Source organism: Onychomys torridus, chromosome 11 (genome assembly GCF_903995425.1).
Source record: "Onychomys torridus chromosome 11, mOncTor1.1, whole genome shotgun sequence".
NCBI lineage: Eukaryota > Metazoa > Chordata > Mammalia > Rodentia > Cricetidae > Onychomys > Onychomys torridus.
Genome location: NC_050453.1, coordinates 53,934,267 through 53,954,966, shown reverse-complemented (window position 1 = coordinate 53,954,966; position 20,700 = coordinate 53,934,267). Strand labels below are relative to the sequence as shown.

General features: G+C 39.6%; 1 protein-coding gene across 1 annotated transcript in view; it reads left to right on the top strand.

Annotated features, from left to right (window-relative positions):
• Nucleotides 1-2,092: 2,092 nt before the first annotated feature.
• The window catches only part of Aspm (assembly factor for spindle microtubules), a 56,589-nt gene continuing 37,981 nt past the window's right edge, over nucleotides 2,093-20,700 (top strand). Inside the window, exons 1-7 of the mRNA XM_036203025.1 lie at nucleotides 2,093-2,414; nucleotides 8,704-8,847; nucleotides 9,010-10,450; nucleotides 14,739-14,843; nucleotides 15,097-15,243; nucleotides 16,637-16,882; nucleotides 18,075-18,142. Coding sequence (XP_036058918.1) covers nucleotides 2,142-2,414; nucleotides 8,704-8,847; nucleotides 9,010-10,450; nucleotides 14,739-14,843; nucleotides 15,097-15,243; nucleotides 16,637-16,882; nucleotides 18,075-18,142 — 2,424 coding nt within the window. The 5' untranslated portion in view covers nucleotides 2,093-2,141. The remainder of the gene's footprint in view (nucleotides 2,415-8,703; nucleotides 8,848-9,009; nucleotides 10,451-14,738; nucleotides 14,844-15,096; nucleotides 15,244-16,636; nucleotides 16,883-18,074; nucleotides 18,143-20,700) is intronic.

Sequence of the window (20,700 nt, the reverse complement as noted above, 5' to 3'; positions counted from 1 at the left end):
TGATGAGAGTGATTGCCAAAACATTACACAAGCTGGGTGTTTAGTTGCTCCATGTTATGTCAAAACTGTTCTGTTTAAGGGAGGGATGATGTATATTAGAATGGAAATGCTTTTGTTTTTTGTTTCAAATCATAATTTTTGTTTTTAATTAAGGACAGTTAAAAGTAATTACAAAGGTTAATCTAAAATATCAGAATTCATTATTTTCCATTGTATGTTAAATGTTGAGTTTAGTAGATATTTTGTTTGTCTTGTGTTAAGTATGAATGTCTTTAGAGCAGAAATTCAGTTCTTTGTGAGTAGTAGGCGTCATCTTGCTTATTGAATTCATTCTTTTTGTTATTTTGATATTTAAAATAAACAGAGTTCTTTGGTCCTAGTAAAGCATATCCAGGTTCTTTTCAAATGTTTTCAGAGTATGAAACACAGTAGTCTGCCTGCCTCTATAAAATGAAAATCATAAATAAGTAGTACACCAAATATCTTGGGGACATTTTTGAAACATAATTCTAATCAATGACATATTATTTAAAATATATTATTATATATTTGTATATAAGTATATTATTAAATATATACATTAATTTAGACCTTAAATTTTAAGTGTTTTATATAAATTCAAGTATCAGTGGTAACTATTTTGTTTGAAGTAGTCATTGCTTTTGGAGAAGTCTAGAGTGTGGCAAAACTCCATTAGTGAAATAAGATATCCTATATAAAACTAAAAATGAGCACTCTTAACCTTTCTGTTGCTCATTGCTGCAACTATTCTGTTTTTTTTTTGGGAGAAATGCTTGCTGTAAAATGTTAGTGCCTCTATAGGATACCACCTGAACCTTACAAACTAATCTCCATTTCTGTTACATCCCTCAATGGGCTATCACAATTTGATCTTGGCTATGGAGCAAGGCCCTGTCTAAAAACAAAACAACATGCTAACAGTTTTCTTTACATCTCAGTTCAGCTCAGTAAATTTACAGAGTAAAGCCAATTAATTCTGGGCAGGTATATCAGATAAGAAGGCATGGTTTATATAAAATTTCTTGTCTTAACAGTTGTGTCTAGTCATTGTGGCAAGGAGGAGTGTCAAACTTTCTGACATAGTGGCAAAATGCTGGTAAACCGCACAAGTTATAAAAAAAGCAAAACTCATATTGACTCTACAGACAGAAAATGAAAATTCTCACCTCAAAATGTCTTTTTCTTTTGGTCCCATTTTATCAGTTTATTCAGAAGCCAAATATGAGTGACCATGGCCTAGGGACACATTTTTAGATTATTCCAAATTCCATGTTCCAACGTGGTAACACTTTGATGAAGTTTTTAAAGTACTCAAAGGCATTTTTTCAAATAATAGGTGGAAACATTAAATAGGTATGTTAAGGCAAAAGGGAAACCTGTCACAGCCCCAGATGCCAGCAGTACTCAGGGTAGGAAAACCAATTGTCACAATGCTGTTAGATCACTTACAAAGGATGACAAGACATGGCTATTAAGAGACAAACGATGTTCCCCAACAATTATTAGACTTGACCTCCAATTTCTAACCTTTTCACAATCTGACTTTCTAATCAGTTCCTCCGTCTTGCCCAGCATTTGTTGAAGGTGACAGTTTCTTCCTGGGAAACTTTGGCTCACAAGTTGCACTCAGCTATTCTGGACCGTATGCAGCCGTGGGTTGGACACAGTGATGATACCTGTTCCTTCATCGTAGCGTATTTAAAACATCAAAGGCAATTTCAATTTTAAGCCAATTCACGGAAATTTGCTGCCTTTTTAAACTCCTCTCCAGGAAGCCGCGACAGCCTCGCCAGCATTTAAACAAGGCGCCGCAGTCCCATTGGCCAGGAGCTCTCGCTCACTCATTGGCTCTTTAGTAGAACTGGGCGGTAGTCTATTCACTGATTGGTCAGCTCGTGAGGGGTGATCTGCTCTCTGATTGGTGCGCTAGCAAGGCGGTTCTCGGAGCTGCTATTGGTGGAGGTCAGATATTTGAACCGAAGCAAAAGCGGCCAGGCTACTTTGCTCGGTGTTCGGTAGTCCGTGGCTATCTGATCTTTGTCCTGATCCCCGCTTTCTGGGCAGGCGGCAGGACGCCGGCCGGCAGCGGGTAGCAGACCGCCCGGAGCGGGGCGGCTGCCATGGCGACCCGGCAGGCCGCTTACAACCTGGAGGAGAGCGGGCGGCGCGCGCACCGGGATCCGGAGACGGGGGATTCGCCCCCGCCAGTGCTGTTGCTCAGCCACTTCTGTGCCGCTCCCTTCCTCTGCTTTGGGGACGTCCGCGTGGGCACCTCACGGACGCGGTCTCTGCTCCTGCAAAACCCGCACGAGGAGCCTCTGCAGGTGGAGCTGTCGCTGCTGCGCGCCGCAGGCCAGGGCTTCAGCGTGGTGCCTAGCCGCTGTGAGCTGAAGGTGGGTGTGAGGGGCACGTCCCCGTAGCGTGGCGCCCTTGGCATACAGCGAGAAACTCGGAGAAAAACTCAGCTCCCAGCCTTGACGGTGGGGTATTCTGCTGTAGATGTGGGGCTGGGAGATGAGGCCACTCCGACCCTAGGTCAACTTCCTGTTTTGATTCTGGGACACTCCCATTGCACGGTAAGGCTGGGATTAGAATGGGACCAGGCACCTAGTCCACTCCCGGTCTTGACTGTGGATGGGCTTTGGCGCTGTGTGATTTGTGTGAATACATGGCAAAAGTGGGCAGTAACTTGCTCGCGATGATGAATCAAAGAGCGTGCACCTGCCATCCGTAGAAGCATTTCAGAAAGTTTCTGTTACACGTTCTTAATAGACTTTTGGCAGTCTTTACAAAATACGTTTGGGGTTGGCATTCTGTGTTTTGAGATAAAGAGTTGTACATTGATGGAAGTTTTTTAATTGCTTCCTTTCAGCCATTTTAATATGCATTTTATTTTTCATATGTATGATTAGACAGAGTGGAGCTAAACTACATTTCTTTTGCGATAATGAACTGTTTTGCTTAAACATCCACAGACAACACCCTAAAAGCATCCTTAGACTTGTACTCAATATGCATATGTTATGTGGAGACACACCTTTATATTTACTCTTTTTTCCTTCTCTTTGCTGTCAAGGTAGAGTTAAAAAGTTTCGTTGTGACTATGATTACTGTCCTTTTCATTGAGTAGAACCTCGAAAGCTGTGAAAACAGTTAGCTGAGGAGGTCTGCACAGATCGCCCGGTAACAAGTAAGGAAGGTCTTCAGGGAAAGGCTGATGATCTGAGATTGGCTGGCTGCGCCATCAGGAGTCCAGGCACTACAGAAACCGTTACCCCTCCTTGGAGGAACAACTGCTGGATTTCTGTCTATAGAAAGACGTTCTTTCTCTTCTATTCTTGTACTTACTCCATTTTGTTATAATATAGAAGTAAAGTTCTTGGTTTATTTCTAAGGATAAGCGCTGGCTTGTAGAGGAAAAATTCTCCATTGTTATTACTTTTAATCCGCTGCTTGAAAAAAATCTATTATTTCTACTTTTCAAGAAAAGTTTATCTTTTTCACTTAAGGTTGCTGCCACCATGCAACTTAGGCTGCTCAAAGCACACACTTTACTACTGAGCTAGGTCCCTAGTCCCCACAGCTATGTTTTTAAAACAAACCAATTAAAATGACTTGTAGATGATCAGTTTTTTGCTTTTGTGCAATTAGATTTTGTTATAATTTTATAGTTTTCATTATATTTGTAATATTTTGTTGTGGGCTTTTATTGATAGTCCCCTTACAGTGATCTAGCATAGAAAAATAAAAGTAGCAAAAAGATATTTAACCCTATTAGGGTATTGTAAACTAGCAGTTATATATAGTGCATTTGATTTTTTTATTCAAACTTAATTTTTATTACTACCTGCTAATTAAATCTTAATTAACTAAACATCCAAAGTCACAATGACCTCACTGTAAAATGAAAGAATTAGGTTGAACTTCTTTTTTCTTTTTATTGTGCAATCCTTTTTTTTTTAATTCATTTTATGTACCAACCACAGATCCCTCTCTCATCCCCCCTCCCGCTACTCACCACCTTCCTTCTCCCACCCATCTTCTCCTCTAACAGGGTAAGTTCTCCCATGATGGGGACAGCTAAGCCTGCTACATTCAGTTTAAGTGCGACCAAGCCCCTCCCCACTTTATCAGGGCTGGGCAAGGTGTCTGACCATAGGTAGTGGGATCGGGACAGCCAGCTCATGCACCAGGTATAGATACTGATTACACTGCAAGGGGCCCCTCAAACAGACCCAGCTAGACATCTGTCTCCTGTATGCAGAGGGTCTAGTCCAGTCCCATGCAGGTTCCACAGCTGTTGGTCTAAAGTTCCTGAGTTCCTTTGAGCTTGATTCAGTTGTCTCTGTATTTTTCCCTTTCATGATCTTGGCCCCCCACTTGCTCATGTAATCCCTTTTCCCTCTTTTTAGCTGGGCTCCCAGAGCTCTGCCTGGTGTATGGTTGTGGATCTCTGCATCCGCTTCCACCAGTTACTGGATGGAGGCTCTATGATGACAGCTAGGGTATTCACCAATTTGATTACCAGGGTAGGCCAGTTCAGGCACCCTCATCGCTATTCCTAGTAGTTTAATCTGAGGTCATCCTGTGGATTCCTGGGAATTTCCTTAGCACCAGGTTTCTCTCTTACCCCATGATGTCTCCCTCTATCAAGATAATCTTCATTGCTCTCCCACTCCATCTCTCTCCCAGCTCAACCATCCGTTCCCTCATGTTCTCATTTCCATCCCCTACCCTCTATTGCCCCCCCCATCCCCAGTTTACTCATCGGGATCTCCTCTGTTTGCCCTTCCCAAGGTGATCAATACATCCCTCTTAGGGTCCTCCTCGTTTCCTAACTTCTCTGGAGCTGTGGGTTGTAGTCTGGTTATCCTTTGCTTTACAACTAGTATGCACTTATGAGTGAGGGCATACCATGTTGTCTTTCTGAGTCTGGGTTACCTCACTCAGGATGATATTTTTCAAAGTTCTATCCATTTGCCTGCAAATTTCATGATGTCATTGGTTTTTTTCCATACATGTCCACAATGTATTTTTTTCATTTAAGGCTGAATAATACTCCTTTGTATATATGTATCATACTTTCTTTATCCATTCTTCGATTGAGGGACATCTAGGTTGTTTCCAGGTTTTGGCTATTATGAATAATGCTGATATGAACATAGTTGAGCAAGTGTCCTTGTGGTATGATTGAGCTCCCTTGGGGAAATACCCAAGAGTGGTATCATTGGGTCTTGAGGTAGATTGATTCACAATTTTCTGAGAAACTACCATACTGATTTCCAAAGTGGCTGTACAAGTTTGCATTCCCACCAACAGTAGAAGAGTATTCCCCTTGCTCCACATCCTCTCCAGCATAAGCTGTCTTTAGTATTTTCGATTTTAGCCATTCTGACAGGTGTAAGACGGTATCTCAGAGTCCTTTTGATTTACATTTCCCTGATGACTAAGGATGTTGAGCAATTCCTTAAATGTCTTTTGACATTTGAGATTCTCCTGTTGAGAATTCTCTGTTTAGCTCTATAGTCCATTTTTAAATTGGATTGTTTGGTATTTTGATGTCTAGTTTCTTGAATTCTTTATGTATTTTGGAGGTTAGCCCTCTGTCAGATGTGGGGTTGGTGAAGATCTTTTGCCATTCTGTTGGCTGTCGTTTTGTCTTATTGACCATGTCCTTTGTCTTACAGAAACTTCTCAGTTTCAGGAGGTCCCATTTATTAATTTTTGCTCTCAGTGTCTGTGCTACTGGTGTTATATTTAGGAAGTGGTCTCCTGTGCCAATGTGTTCAAGGCTATTTCCTACTTTCTCTTCTATCAGGTTCAGTGTAATTAGATTTATGTTCAGGTCTTTGATCCACTTGGACTTTAGTTTTGTACATGGTGATAGATATGATCTACTTGCAATCTTCTATATGTTGACATCCAGTTATGCCAGCACCATTTGTTGAATGTTTCCTTTTTATAGTTGTGGCTTGCCGGGTGGTGGCACATGCCTTTAATCTCAGCACTCAGGAGGCAGAGGCAGGCAGATCTTTGTGAGTTCAAGGCCAGCCTGGTCTACAAAGTAAGTTCCAGAAAAGGCGCAAAGCTACACCCTGTCTCGAACCCCCCCCCCCCCCCAAAAAAAAAATAGTTGTGGCTTCTTTGTCAAAAATCAGGCATTCATAAATGTGTGGATTAATGCCAGGGTCTTCAATTTGATTCCATTGATCCACATGTTGGTTTTTATTCCAATACCAGGCTGGTTTTATTACTCTACCTCTATAGTAGAGCTTGAGGTCAGGGATGGTGGTGTCTCCAGAGATTACTCAATTGTACAGGATTCTTTTAGCTATCCTATGTTTTTTGTTTTTTCATATGAAGTTGAGTATTGTTCTTTCCAGGTCTGTGAAGAATTGTACTGGGATTTTGATGGGGATTGCATTGCATATGTAGATTGCTTTTTGTAAAATTGCCATTTTTACTACGTTAATCCTACCTATCCATGAGCATGGGAGATCTTTCCATTTTCTGATATCTTCGTCAATTTCTTTCTTCAGAGACTTAAAGTTCTTGTCATACAGGTCTTTCACTTGCTTAGTTAGAGTCACCCCAAGGTACTTTATATTATTTGTGGCTATTGTAAAGGGTGATGTTTCTCTGATTTCTTTCTCAGCCCTTTTATCATTTGTATATATGAGGGCTACTGATTTTTTTTTTTTTTTTTAGTTTATCTTGTAACTTGCCACATTAGTAAAGCTGTTTATTAGCTGTAGGAGTTCCCTGGTATAGTTTTTGGGGTCAGTTATGTATACTATCACATCATTTGCAAATAGCAAAAGTTTGACTTCTTCCTTTCCAGTTTGTATCCTCTTGATCTCCATTTGTTGTCTTATTGCTCTGGCTAGAACTTCAAGTACTATATTGGATAAATATGGGGAGAGTGGACAGCCTTGTCTTGTTCCTGATTTTAGTGGTATTGCTTTGAGTTTCTCTCCATTTAATTTGATGTTGGCTGTCGGCTTGCTGTAAATTGCCTTTATTATGTTTAGGTATGTTCCTTGTATTCTTGATCTCTCCAAGATCTTTATCATGAAGGGGTGTTGGATTTTGTCAAAGGCTTCTTCAGCATCTAATGAGATGATCATGTGTTTTTTTCTTTCAGTTTGTTTATATGGTGTATTACATCAACAGATTTTCATATGTTGAACCATCCTTGTATCTCTGGAATGAAGCTTACTCGGTCATGGTGGATAATTTTTTTTGATGTGTTCTTGGATTCGGTTTGTCAATATTTTGTTGAGTATTTTTGCATCAATGTTCATAAGGGAGATTGGTCTGTAATTCTCTTTCTTTGTTGCATCTTTGTGTGATTTGGGTATCAGGGTAACTGTAGCCTCATAAAAAGTTTGGTAATGTTTCTTCTGATTCTATTATGTGGAACAATTTGAAGAGCATTGGTCTTGGCTCTTTGAAATTCTGGTAGAATTTTGTGCTGAAATCATTTGGTTCTGGGGACTTTTTGGTTGAGAGACTTTTAATGACTGTTTCTATGTCCTTAGGGATTATTGGTCTATTTAAATTGTTTATCTGGTCTTGATTTATCTTTGGTTTTCAGCTCTTAATAGTTTTCTTTATTATGTATGTTTAGTGGTTTGATTATTATGTGACAAGGGGACTTTTTTTTTGGATCCAGTCTATTTGGTGTTCTGTAAGCTTCTTGTATCTTCATAGGCATTTTCTTACTTAGGTTGGGAAAGTTTTCTTCCATGATTTTGTTGAATATATTTTCTGTGCCTTTGAGTTGGTATTCTTGTCCTTCTTCTATCCCTGTTATTCTTAGGTTTGGTCTTTTCATGGTGTCCCAAATATCCTGGACATTTTGGCTCATAGTTTTGTTGGCTTTAGTGTTCTCTTTGATGAATCTATTTCCTCTATTGTATATTCAGTGCCAGAGATTCTCTCTCTTCCATCTCTTGCTTTCTGTTGATGATGCTTGCATCTGTGGTTCCTGTTTGTTTACACAGAGTTTCCATTTCCAGCATTCCCTTGGTTTGTGTCTCCTTTATTTCCTCTATTTCAGTTTTCAAGTCTTGAACTGTTTCCTTCACCTGTTCAATTGGTTTTTCTTGGTTTTCTTGGCTTTCTTTGAGGGATTTATTGATTTCTTCTAATTTTTTGTTTGTATTTTCCTTGATCTCTTTAAAAGAATTTCTCATTTCCTCTTTAAAGTCCTCTATCATCTTAAAGTCATTTTTAAGATTTATTTTTTTCTGCGTTTGGATGTTCAGGTCTTGTTGATGTAGAACCACTAGGTTCTGGTGATGCCATGTTGCTCTTTATGTTGTTTAATGCATTTTTGCATTGGTGTCTACCCATCTCTTCCTCCAATCAATTCAAAAGGTGTCTGTGTCTGGGGGAGCCTCTTTTGGTCCAATCTGCACTCTTGGTCCAATGGGAGGTCTTGGTCCAATTGGACCTGGAGGAGTCTGTGTCTCAGGGAGCCGCTGTGATATCAGAGGATGGGTGGAATTGGGCCTTGTAGGTTACAGGGTCTGGTAGGGGGATGGTGATAATTAGGCCTGCCTGGGGAAGTCTTGCCTGCTGGGGTGCAATTGGTTGTGCCCCTGGGCCTAAAGCCTAGAGCGTACTTGATTATTATATAATTATATTATCATAATCATTTGAAATCTATTCTTTCAGCCTAAAGAAAAAGTTACTGTTTCTGTTACCTGGACACCACTGAAGGAAGGACGAGTAAGGGAGATTGTGACATTTCTTGTAAATGACTTTTTGAAGCACCAGGCCATATTACTAGGAAATGCAGAAGAGCATCGAAAGAAAAAGGTAATGTTTTAATCATTCTGTGATTTACTGGGAAGGAATGTTTATTATAGAAAAATGATGGATTTTGATGGACGTCATGAAGTGACATGTATAACATCACTTACTTAAAAGTAGTAGAGACCAGCTTGCAATTTGTTTAGTGTATTTCATTTATTTTTACAGAGAAGTCTTTGGAATACCAATAAGAAGATTCCAGGCTCTTCAAAATATAAACGGACTTCCAAAAGCCAAAATTCTAATGAAGCATTTACTATTTCACAGAAAGTTGTCAGAATTAGGAGCCCACTGCAGGCCTGTGAAAATCTGGCTATGAGTGAATGCTGTTCTCCAACAGAAAACAATTCTTTGTCCCTTGAAGAAAACAAAGTTCCCACCTCATCTATGAGCCCTGTTAAAGAATGCCAGAATGAAACCTGCTTGCCAATGTGTTTCCACAGGTCGACTGCCTGTTCATCTCTTCATAGATCCAAAAATGCACATTTCAGAGCACAAGATGCCAGCATTTCAAACGATTTTAATTATAATGAGGAAGTCACAAAGGAAACTTTTCTTAATCCCATTGGTATGAGTGGCCAAAATGAAGGGAACAGTAAACTTCCTCTTGCTCCAAACTGTTCTTCACCTTTGAATGTCACACAAAGCCAAGTCAATTTTCTCAGTCCAGATTCTTTTGTAAACAACAGCTATGCATCTGATAATGGCCTAGGATTAGTGAGAAATGTTTTATCAGAAACATTTAGGAAAGAGAACTCAGAATCTCTGTGTTTGGAATCCCAAACTGTACATGAAGTTTGCCAAACAATCTTAAGCCCAGAGTCTTTTTTAAATGATAATTATGGACTTAAAAAAGCTTGCAAATCAGATTCAGTCAACCCCATTTTATCTCCAACACAGTTTGTAAAGGATAACATGGCACACATAGGTCAGCAAACATGTAAGTTATCAGCATTATCAAATAAAACTTCCCAGGACTGGAGAATAAATGGAGGTTTAGCATGTAACCTTGAGTATCTGCGGTCAGAAACTCCTAAGGTTAGTTTTGAAAAACAAAACCCTATAGAAATAAAGTACCATAACCCTGGTCTTACAAAACATCTCAGTGTTTCTAAGTCTCAAGATGCTTCTGTTTGTAACCAGGATAAGCAACCAAAGAGACGCCCAATTCTTTCTGCCACTGTTACCAAAAGGAAACCCACCAATGCTAGAGAAAAGCTACCCGAGATTGATAAACCAAATGCAAAAAGATGTCTCAAAGGTATAGTAGGTGAATGTGGAGAAGAAGTGGATAATCTAAAAGAGAGAGGTTGCCATTCTTATCTTCCAGTTGTAGAGCAAGTAGTAAGTAAACCTGCGCGTTGCAAAAATGAAGTAACAGCTTCAACAACAGTTTTAGTTTCTCGTAAAAGAAAGAGCAACGGAAACATGGAAGACACAAGTGGAGAACTGGCTGTTACAGAACATGGGGACATGTGTGAAATCAAACGAATCCATTTTTCTCCTCTTGAATCTACACTATCAACTGTTGCAAGATCCAAAAAGAAAGAAACACTCACCTCAAGACATATTAGCAACTGCGAGAAATCAAGCCTGAAGAAGAAACCTGGTAAGTTGTCTATAATATACTGAGTGAAAGTGCAGTTGAAGAACATATTTTATTTTGTTTTAGTGGTTTTTCTGAATTAGTAAATCTGCTATTGATGAGTTTGTATTCCCTTGTACTTTCAGCAGTTTGTTGACACTTGTGATACTGTACTTTGAAATACTTATAATCCTGTCCTGGTTTAAATTTCATATTTTGTTCATGAATCTTCTGCATAAATTATAACTTCAAAAATACTGCATCCAAATGACCTTGGGCCTCCTGGTGGGTCTTGTTATATCTGCTTTTCATATCTACTTCCAAAGTATCATTTCTCTTCTTCTTCAACAAACAAAAGAAAGAAACAACAAATAGCTCAAAGTTCATCTTTCTGTCTGTTCACTCAGATCTTTTGTTGGCTCAGTGAGTAGTTATTCTCAGAATGAACTTGGCTCGTGATACCCTCTCCAGTGACTAATCTGAAGAATTTAAACTCCTTGTAGAAGAGTCTTCTAATGATCTGGCCTTTTAGTTCCAGCATCTGTGGGCTCTGCTATCCTAAAAGCATCTCAAGTGCAGGTTGCCAACTCTGATTCCAGCGTTTCTTCTTGTACAAAACTCTACCACTTTCGTACTTTTCCAACACCCACAATTCCTTAATCCACCATTGTTTCCATGGCCCCACCTGAAGTGTCTGTCCTTTCCTTATTAAGCTTAAATTCCTTAATTCTTCAGAAGCACTTCAGTTACCTGCTTTCCTTCCTGTCCTTCTCAGACAGAATCCAACCAACCAACCAACCAACCAACCAACCAACCAACCAACCAAGTAACTCATCTCTCTCTAAGCTGATCTCACTTGTCTACTCTATGTGTGACTATTACCTATAGGTCTTCCTGACTTCTAACTACTATGTCCTTAACACTCCCCTCCCCTTTTTTTGGCTGGAATTTTTCTGGCTGGAATAATTGGTATTCCATTTTGTTATATTATCCCTCTCTTTTGTCCTGAAGTCCTCTTTCCTCCTTTCAAAACAGATGACAGTAGTTAACATTTCTTGAGCACTTGTGTGTCAGGAACCACAATTGTATTTGCTTTACTGTGTCCTCCTTTAGTAGTTATAATGTTCTTATGAAATTGGTGTCGGCGTTACCTATAGTACAGTTCTACAATGAAAGTAGGTACATTGAGAAGTTGAGTGGCTTTCCCAGAGTTCACAGAGTTAGTGATGGAGCTGATGGTCTACCTGGCACAGTGTCTTAGGCTGATGTGCTGAACCTCATTTTCATTAAGCAAATAGAAGTGCAGATGTTCCTCTCTTTAAGATGGCATATCAGTGACCTTTCTGTTTGTGAGAAAATAGCACAGTCAAGGCAACTTAGAGGAAAATTTTTATTTAGGCTTATGGTTCAGAAGGGAGAGTCCATCATGGCCTGGTAGATGTGGCCTTGAGCAGCAGGAGCAGGGAGCTGAGGGATCCTTTCTTTAACTGAAAACACAGAGCAGAGAGAGTGAGTGGACTCTAAGTGTGACAAGGGCAGAAGCTCAGAGCCTGCCTCTAGGGATGTACTTCCTCAGGGAGGACTGTACCTCTGAAAGGTTTGATGACCTCCCCAAATAATGTAAACTAGGGACCAAGTCTTTAAGTATATGAGCCTGTGGGGGTATTTTTTTATCCCAACTCCCTTGGATGGGATATGTCCCCCAAAACCATGTCCGTGGAGTGTCTGTAGGGTACTTAAAACTGATTGAAGTTTGTCCGATAGATGGGGTCCAAATTGTAAATACAGTACTTGTTTCTTAAGTCATCTTGAATCATCTGTTAGCAAACCCTTTTAAATTTGAACCTCTACCTCCCTGGAATGCTGTTTCTTACTGTCATTTTCTTCTTACAATACTGGTTCTTTTCTTCTAGAAGTTTCTTATTGCCCTCATCTTTGCTTTATAATAGTATTTTTCATGTTCATTTTATAACATAATATGCCACCGTTCTGGATGCTAACTATGCACATGTGTATAGTTTTCAGGATGGACTCCTATAGTCAATATGGTGTTTCTACTTGGCTTTCCAAAAGTCTCTTGCACTTGCTTTATACAAAGCCACATCCTTCCTATCTACTCAATATACACCTCAGGGAATAATGCTGCTAAAAATTTTCACTGCTCCATGGAATTGTCCTTAATTGTGGTTCTGTCCCATCCTTTCTATGTAAATTCCAATATAGGCCTGATTCTGAATATTTATTTATATTTGAAAATGTTACTAGAGGGAAATTCATCAGGCAGTGGAATTAACAAAAGTTAAGCTTTTAATACTTAACATGAGAACATGAATTACCAAGAAACCAACCAACACAGTGAGTGTAGATGTATCCGGCTTGTTAAATAAGAAACACAGAACCGATTGCAGAGTTAAAAACACGAGGTCAGAGCAAGAGCGGAAAACCTTACCCTTCACTGCTTCTGTGGTTCTTCCTCTCCGCAAGAGACCTACTTCTGTGCGTCCTGTCTATTTAAAAACTTTCTGTTCTCCTCTCTCATTGGTTGTAAACCCAGCCACATGACCTCCTCGTCACTGCCTGTTTGTACAGACCTCCTGGTCTTCTATGGTTGGTATTGAGATTAAAGGCGTGTGTCTGCCATGCTGGCTGTGTCCTTGAACACACAGAGATCCACCTAGCTCTGCCTCCCAAGTGCTGGGATTAAAGGCGTGCCCCACTACTGCTAGGCTTCTGCTCTGGCTTGCTCTGACCTCAAGGCAACTTTATTGACATACAAATAAAATCACATTTCAATACAAATAAAATATCACTATAAGTGAGTGTTAGTAAGAGACCTAGAATGCTAAGAAGACTATTATGACTATTCTATTGAAGAATCAAAGGCCGATAGGCTGGCTATACAGATCACACAGTGGACATCCTTAACTGATGTCATGAGGTAATAGCAGGAAATCATATAGGTTTCCTGCATAGGAAGTCAAAGTACCATTTATTACTGTGTTCATCAGCACATGAAAACTTGGAGGGCAATATGCCCTTCTAGTTACATTTTCAAATAGAAGTAAATTGCATATGCCTGTTAGTAATATTTCATTACATTCTTTAATTTTAGGGAAATATTGATTTTGACCTTCTACAAAGTAGACAATAATTGATAAAGAGAATCAATGAATTCATGAATAAATACAAAATGACCATGGAAGATTTGTTGCTCAAACCTACAGTTTATTTGAAGCAGAAACCTAGGAAGGCATCTTTGCTAGATTTAGAGAGAAATACATGCATTAGGGTTTTTTGTTTGTTTGTTTTTTGTTTTTCGAGACAGGGTTTCTCTGTGTTTCTTTGTGCCTTTCCTAGAACTCACTTGGTAGCCCAGGCTGGCCTCGAACTCACAGAGATCCACCTGCCTCTGCCTCCCAAGTGCTGGGATTAAAGGCGGGCTCCACCACCGCCCGGCTTTTTTTTATTTGCTAGCTTGTGTAACTTTGGCTACAAAATTGCTCTAAGCCCCAGTATGTTAATTATATACATCATGGATGATTATAATACTCTGATTTATTGTGAAGAAGACTTTGAATTTAGTATTTGATGGTTCCTGACATAATACTTAAATACGATTTGCCACTGTTGTTACTGTTGGTGAACTCTCCCATTTTTGCCTTCCTCACATGTAGTCTTAGCTGTGTCAGTAGGCTGTATTCCTTCGATGGATCTCGGTGAGCTCTTTTAGAGGGTATTCCTAAGGCCCTTTGATACTGCTGAAAGCTGACAGCCACCTAATGACTGGGACCATGCCTTCCAGTTCTGCATTCCCCTGCCTGTAGCTCAGTCTGGAAGTATGCACACACTGAGCTGTGGTTACATCAGGATGCCAGCTTCTCTAGGTCATTAACTGGTTTGTGGTCTGTTACTTGCAGACATTATTTTTTACTTAATGAGTGTGGATGTTTTGCCTGCCATGTATGTCTAAACAGTGTGCATGCCTAGTGCCCATAGAAGCCAGAGAGGGCAGTGGATCCCCAGGAGCTGGACTTAGAGATGGTTGTAGATCCCTATGGGATCTGAGAATTGAACTTAGGTCCTCTGGAAGAGCAGCAAGAGCTCCTAACTGTGGCACCATCTCTCCAGCCCGCAGGGGTTGGTTGGTTTGATTACTGAAGTTCATAACATTAGCACTTAGAACATAGTCATTATTAAATATCTCTTTAATGAATATTATTATGAGGATTCCAAATTTGATTTTGAAATTGGTTACGTTTTTAGAAAATTCATTTTATTTTTTGATGCTGTTGTGTTTTCTATTTTATTTTAGATTCATTGGTATTAAAAACACCTCTTTCTAAAACAAAGAGAAGGACACGGCCCATTGTTGCCGTAGCACAGTCTCATCTGACCTTCATAAAGCCATTAAAAGCAGGCAAGTGTTTTTACTTAACAAAGGGTTTTACATTTAGCAAACTGGAAAATGGGATCACAGGGAAATAATGCATTTAGCCTTTGCTTTGACTATATATCACACTTCAGAATTTACAACTCTCTTCAGCAAGTAGCAAAAGCAAATATTGTTCAGTGTTTTAACAGTGATTTTGCTAGTACAAAAGTCCCTGTGATGTGTTTTAAAAAATAATTTAAAGGAAAATTTCTTATGCAGTAATTAATTATATTCTTAGCTATCCCTAGACACCCAATGCCGTTTGCTGCAAAGAACGTGTTCTATGACGAACGCTGGAAGGAAAAGCAGGAGCAGGGCTTCACGTGGTGGCTAAATTATATATTAACGCCTGATGACTTCACTGTACAAACAAATGTCTCTGAAGGTAAGCGTTCTTGAATTGCACACACTGTATTGTATTGTACTTAATGTTTCGCTAGCTCCTTGTCATTCTGGTTTAAGAAGTGTGCAGGAAAGTTATGGAATGATGAGGAACCTGGAAGCCAGCTCATGAGGAATTTAAAAATACTCTCGTGCTTATTTTGCAGGAAGAGATGAGTGTGGGCAGGGTGGAGAGAGTTGGAGGAATCTCTTGTGAAAGAGAGGGAAACTCCACTTGAGTGTTTTACTGGCACAGAAAGTAGAGGGCCAGTTTCAGGCAGAGACAATAACAAAAGAAGCTACTGTCGGCTTCCTTCCTAAAGTGATTTCCTCACTGTGCGTCCACATTCCTTGCGATGCCCCTTTGCATTTCTCAGAGAGACTTCCCTGGGATGTCTGCCTTCGAGGGGTCCTTGAATTGCATGCTTTCTGCCAATTGCTTCTCTTTCTTTAAAAGGAAGAAGTACCATCAAATTTTCAGTGTTTTTTTGTTTTTTTGTTTTTTCCTAAGATAAAATGTGTTTTATAGAAGTTTCAGATACAGGTGGGGAGACAGCTCAGTTGGCAAAGGCCTTGCCGTGCAGACCTGGAGACCTGAGTTCAGTTCCTGGAAGCCACATGAAAGCAGCCTAGAGTGCTGGGGTAGTGTAGACAGGCAGGTCATGGGGTTCACTGTCCACTAGCTTAGCCTACTTGGTCATTTCCAGGCCAGGAGGAGACCAGCTTAAAAATCATTAAGAAGGTAGAGGACACCTGAGAAGTGACAAACCCAGACTGTCTCCTTGCCTCCCACATGTGTACATGCACGTGCACGCGCGCGCGCGCACACACACACACACACACACACACACACACACAGTTCAAATTGTCATGATTAAATTGAATCATAGTCCTTAGAACCATGATTCTCAATCTGTGGGTCGCATATCAGATATTCCGCATATCAGATATTTACATTACAATTCATAACAGTAGCTAAAGTTATAGTTATGAAGTAGCAAAGAAAACATTTTATGGTTGGGGATCACCATAATATGAGGAACTGTATTAAAGGGTCGCAGCATTAACAAGGTTAAGAACCACTGCCTTAGAAGCTTAATTCATAAGGAGATAGAAAGAGAGGACTTGTTGGGAGGCTGTTTTGCTAGTCTGAGTTAGCAGTGTTAATGTTTGGAGCTGTGCGTGGAGTTAATGAGAAGTTGCCTTGGTAGGCATTCTGTAGATATAGCTTGGTCAACGCTTCTTAGTGAGTGATTGTTGTAAACTCGGGAGAGGACTTTGAGGATGGAGCAAACAGTCCTTTTCTAGCTTCTGTCTTACCTTGCATCCAGCTGCTGGGTTTAGTAAGGTGTAGAGATGATGCATAATCAGAAGCATTGGCCTCTTGTTTTTCCCAGTAAATGCTGCCACCCTTGTTTTGGGAGTGGAGAGCCAACATAAAATCAGTGTCCCGAAAGCACCCACCAAAGACGAAGTTTCCCTCCGAGCTTACACAGCCAGCTGCAGGCTGAATAGATTACGCCGTACAGCTTGCTCCTTGTTTACTTCTGAAAAAATGGTCAAAGCCATTAAAAAGCTTGAAATTGAAATTGAAGTTGGACGGTTAATTGTACGAAAAGACAGACACCTCTGGAAAGATATTGGTAAGATTATAGAAATCTCAAGATTCATTCTTTTAAAATATTGTAAAGATTTTTTTCATTACTTTTTCATCAGTTTTATTCAAGGGTAATTGACAAAAATTGTACACATTTAAAATGTGATGTAGTTATACCTTGTGCAGTGAATGGTGGTCACAGTTTAGGTAAGTAACATCCACCTTAGAGTGTGTGTGTGTGTGTGTGTGTGTGTGTGTGTGTGTGTGTGTGTGTGTGTGTGTAAAGGGCATATAAAATCCACTCAGTAACTTTCAGCTCTGTGGTATAATATTAGTAATTACACTCTCTCATGCTGTATAGCAGATCTCCAAAATTTACTCCCCTTGCATAATGAAAGCTTTGTAATTTTTTAGTCAACATCTATCTTCCTGCCTCTGCCAATCACTATTCTCTGCTTCTGTGGGCATGATGATTTTAAATGACATATGCAAGTTGAGATTGTATAGAATTTGTCTGTGTTTCCCTGGCTTATTTTACTTAAGGTCTGCAGGTTCACCCATGTCATTAGAAAGTGGCAGGATGTAGAGAGCTGCGTGCAACTGTGATAAACAACTCCTTAATTGGCTAAGGCTGAGAATCTGGCTTGCTTCCGCGCACCTGGACCTATTGGTAGTGCCCACGTGGCGTATCAGGGTTGGCTACCCAGTGATTACTTAAGGCTGTGAGCGGGTTTCCCCGGGGTCAGAAGTCAGAAGATTGTTCAAGTTCCTGAATAAACTGCTAAAAGAAGAGCCTGATGTTGCGTCTTCCTTGCTGGTCGAGGTGGTCGCGACAGCAGGACTTACTTTTCTTTAGAATAGATTAATATGCCTGTGTGTGTGTGTGTGTGTGTGTGTGTGTGTGTGTGTCTGTATATCAGTGTGTCTATTTCTGTACGGTGATAAAGTATACTTACCTTATCATTCATCTGTTACAGACACTAAGATTGCCTCAGTTGGCTATTGTGAATTTTGATGCATCAAAACATGGCATTACATCATCCAGATACTGACTTATGTTCCTTCTTGTATATCCCCATGAGATCCTGCATTTCTAAAATCTAGCAGATATGCATGTGGTCCTATGTTTAAGAAATGTGACTCATTGTTTCTGTTGTTCACTGTTATATTCTTTAAAGAGGTTTATTGTTGCCTCTGTTTAGTAATATGCACTTAATTTCTTTTAACCTATGTTTCAGGACAACGCCAGAAAGTCCTGAATTGGCTGTTGTCATATAATCCTTTGTGGCTTCGAATTGGCCTGGAGGTAAACAGTTCATTTTAAAGATTATATGCTGTTAGTAGAATGTACTCTTATAAAATGTGGCTTTTGCTTAGAAAAGTTGGTTGACTTAATTCATCTTCCTGCATAAAATATAAGGTCAGTTAATAAATACATATTGGGTGAATAGATCATGCCCTTATAAGTTATTGGCATATTGTTTCGAAGTAATTTGCTTATGAATTATTTGAAGTTTTTAATCTACATTACTTTTATTATTAGTTTTTTATTCTTTTATTGAAAATAGATTCTTTTCTCATACAATATATCCTGATTACAGTTTCCCCTCTCTGTTCCTCCCAGTTCTTTCCCACCTCCTCTCTCATCTAGATCCACTCCTTTTCTGTCTCTCATTAGAAAAGAACAGGCTTCTAAGAGATAACAGCCAAACATAACAAATTAAAATATAGTAAGTTCAAACAAAAGCCATCAAATTAAAGTTGGAGAAGGCAAGCTAACAGAAGGAAAAGAGCCCAAGAGCAGGCAAAAGAGTCAGAGACCTATTCTATCACACTAAAAATACTAAGCTGAAAGCTATAATATGTATGCAGAGGACCTGGTGCAGTCCTGTGGGAGTGCTGTGCTTGCTGCTTCAATCTGAGTTCATATGAGCTTTGCTCGGTTGATTTCAAGGGACTTATTCTCCTGATGACAAAATGAAAAAAGAGTTTTACCAATTCCACATCCAATAGAGGCCTAATATCCAAATATATAATGAACTCAAGAAACTAGATATCAACAAACCAAATAATCCATGTAAAATATGGGGTACAGATTAAAATAGAATTCTCAGTAGCAGAGTCTCAAATGAATGAGAAACACTTAAAGAAATGATCAACATCCTTAGCTATCAGGGAAATGCAAATGTAAACTACTTTGAGGTTCTATCAAACCTGTCAGAATGGCTAAGATGACACAAATGGCAGCTCATGCTGATGAGGATATGGAGGAAGGGGAACAAGCCTCCATTGCAGGTGGGAGTGCAAACTTGTACAGCAACTCTGGAAATCTGGTGGTTCCTCAGAAAGATGGGAATCGATCTACCTCCAGATCCATCTCTACCACTTTATTTTTTTGAACATTTTTACTGAAAAATGTTTTCATACAATATATTTTTATCATGTTTGCCCCCTCCCCCAATTCCTTCCAGAATCTTACCTCCTTACCCACTCAGCTTTATGTTCCTTTTCTCATTCTGTCTCAAAACAAACTGACAAAAACAAAACCCTTAAAAAAACACAAAAATGTAAATGAAAATAAACTAGCAAAAAAACAGTAAGACAAAAAAAATTGAAATTGTTGTTTTTTGTATTTGTTTTATTTTTTATTTTCTGTCTGTGTGTTGGCCTCCTAAGCATGAGCCTGTAGATGAAATTCTAAATGGTCTTATTAAGTAAGAAACACAGAGCCAAATACAGAGTTAAAACCTAAGAGAGCAGAGCAAGAGCCACGCCTCCCTTTACCTTACCACTCACTGTCATCCTTCCCCCGAGAGTTTCTTCCTGTGTCTCTTGTGTTTTATTGCTTTCCTGTTCTGCCTTCTCATTGGCTCTAAGCCCAGCCACATGACTTCCTTGTCACTGCCTGTCTATATAGTCCTGGTCTCTATGGTTGGTCCTGGGATTAAAAGACTCAAAGGTCACCACCCTTGGCTGTGTCCTTGACCACATAGAGACTCTGCCTGCCATGTGATGGGATTAAGGGCTACCACCACCTGACTTCTATTCCTGGCTTGATAATAACTTCTGATCTCCAGGCAAACTTTATTTATTAACATACAAATAAAATCACATTTCAGCACCATTAAAATATCACCACATGAGCCTGATGTGTGATTAATATACCCAGGGAGACTCCATTGGAGAAAACTGATTTTCCCTTTGCTAGTGGGTATCAATTGTAGGTAGCTTCTCTGTTAGAGGTGAGATTGCATGTCCACTTCCTCCTCTCTGTGCTGGGACTGTCTTGCTTGGCTTTGTGCAGGCCCTGTGCATTCTGCTACAGTGTCTGAGTTCGTAAGTGAGGCAGTCTGCTGTGCCAGAGGACACTGTTTTCTGGAGTTATCTGTTAGCTTGCTCTTAAGTCTTTTTTTTTCTTCTTCTCCATAGCTCCCTGAGCCCTCAGGGGAGGAGGTTAATGAAGACATTCCTATTTAGGAATGAGTGTTCCAAGGTTTCTCACTCTTTACACATTGCCCAGCTGTGGGTCTGTGTGTTAGTTCCCATCTGCTGCTGCCATTATAAGTTATTGGCCTATTGTTACAGTGTAATTTACTCTATATTCTTACATTTTGTACATAATTAGTTGTTGGGTTTAATGACAGGTACAGTTATTTTTGAATTTTTTAAATCTGTTTTTATCTCTGCAATAAAAATGACTGTAAACTTTGACTATATATTAGTATGTTAGCAAAGCACATGTTTGCAAGTGTTCAGATGTAATGCTTCTCATAGTAATGCCATGTGGATTTATTTATGTATACTTGGTTCAGTAATGCCTAGAGTTGAAACGGACTGATAGGTGTGTTTGCTCATGCTTATAAC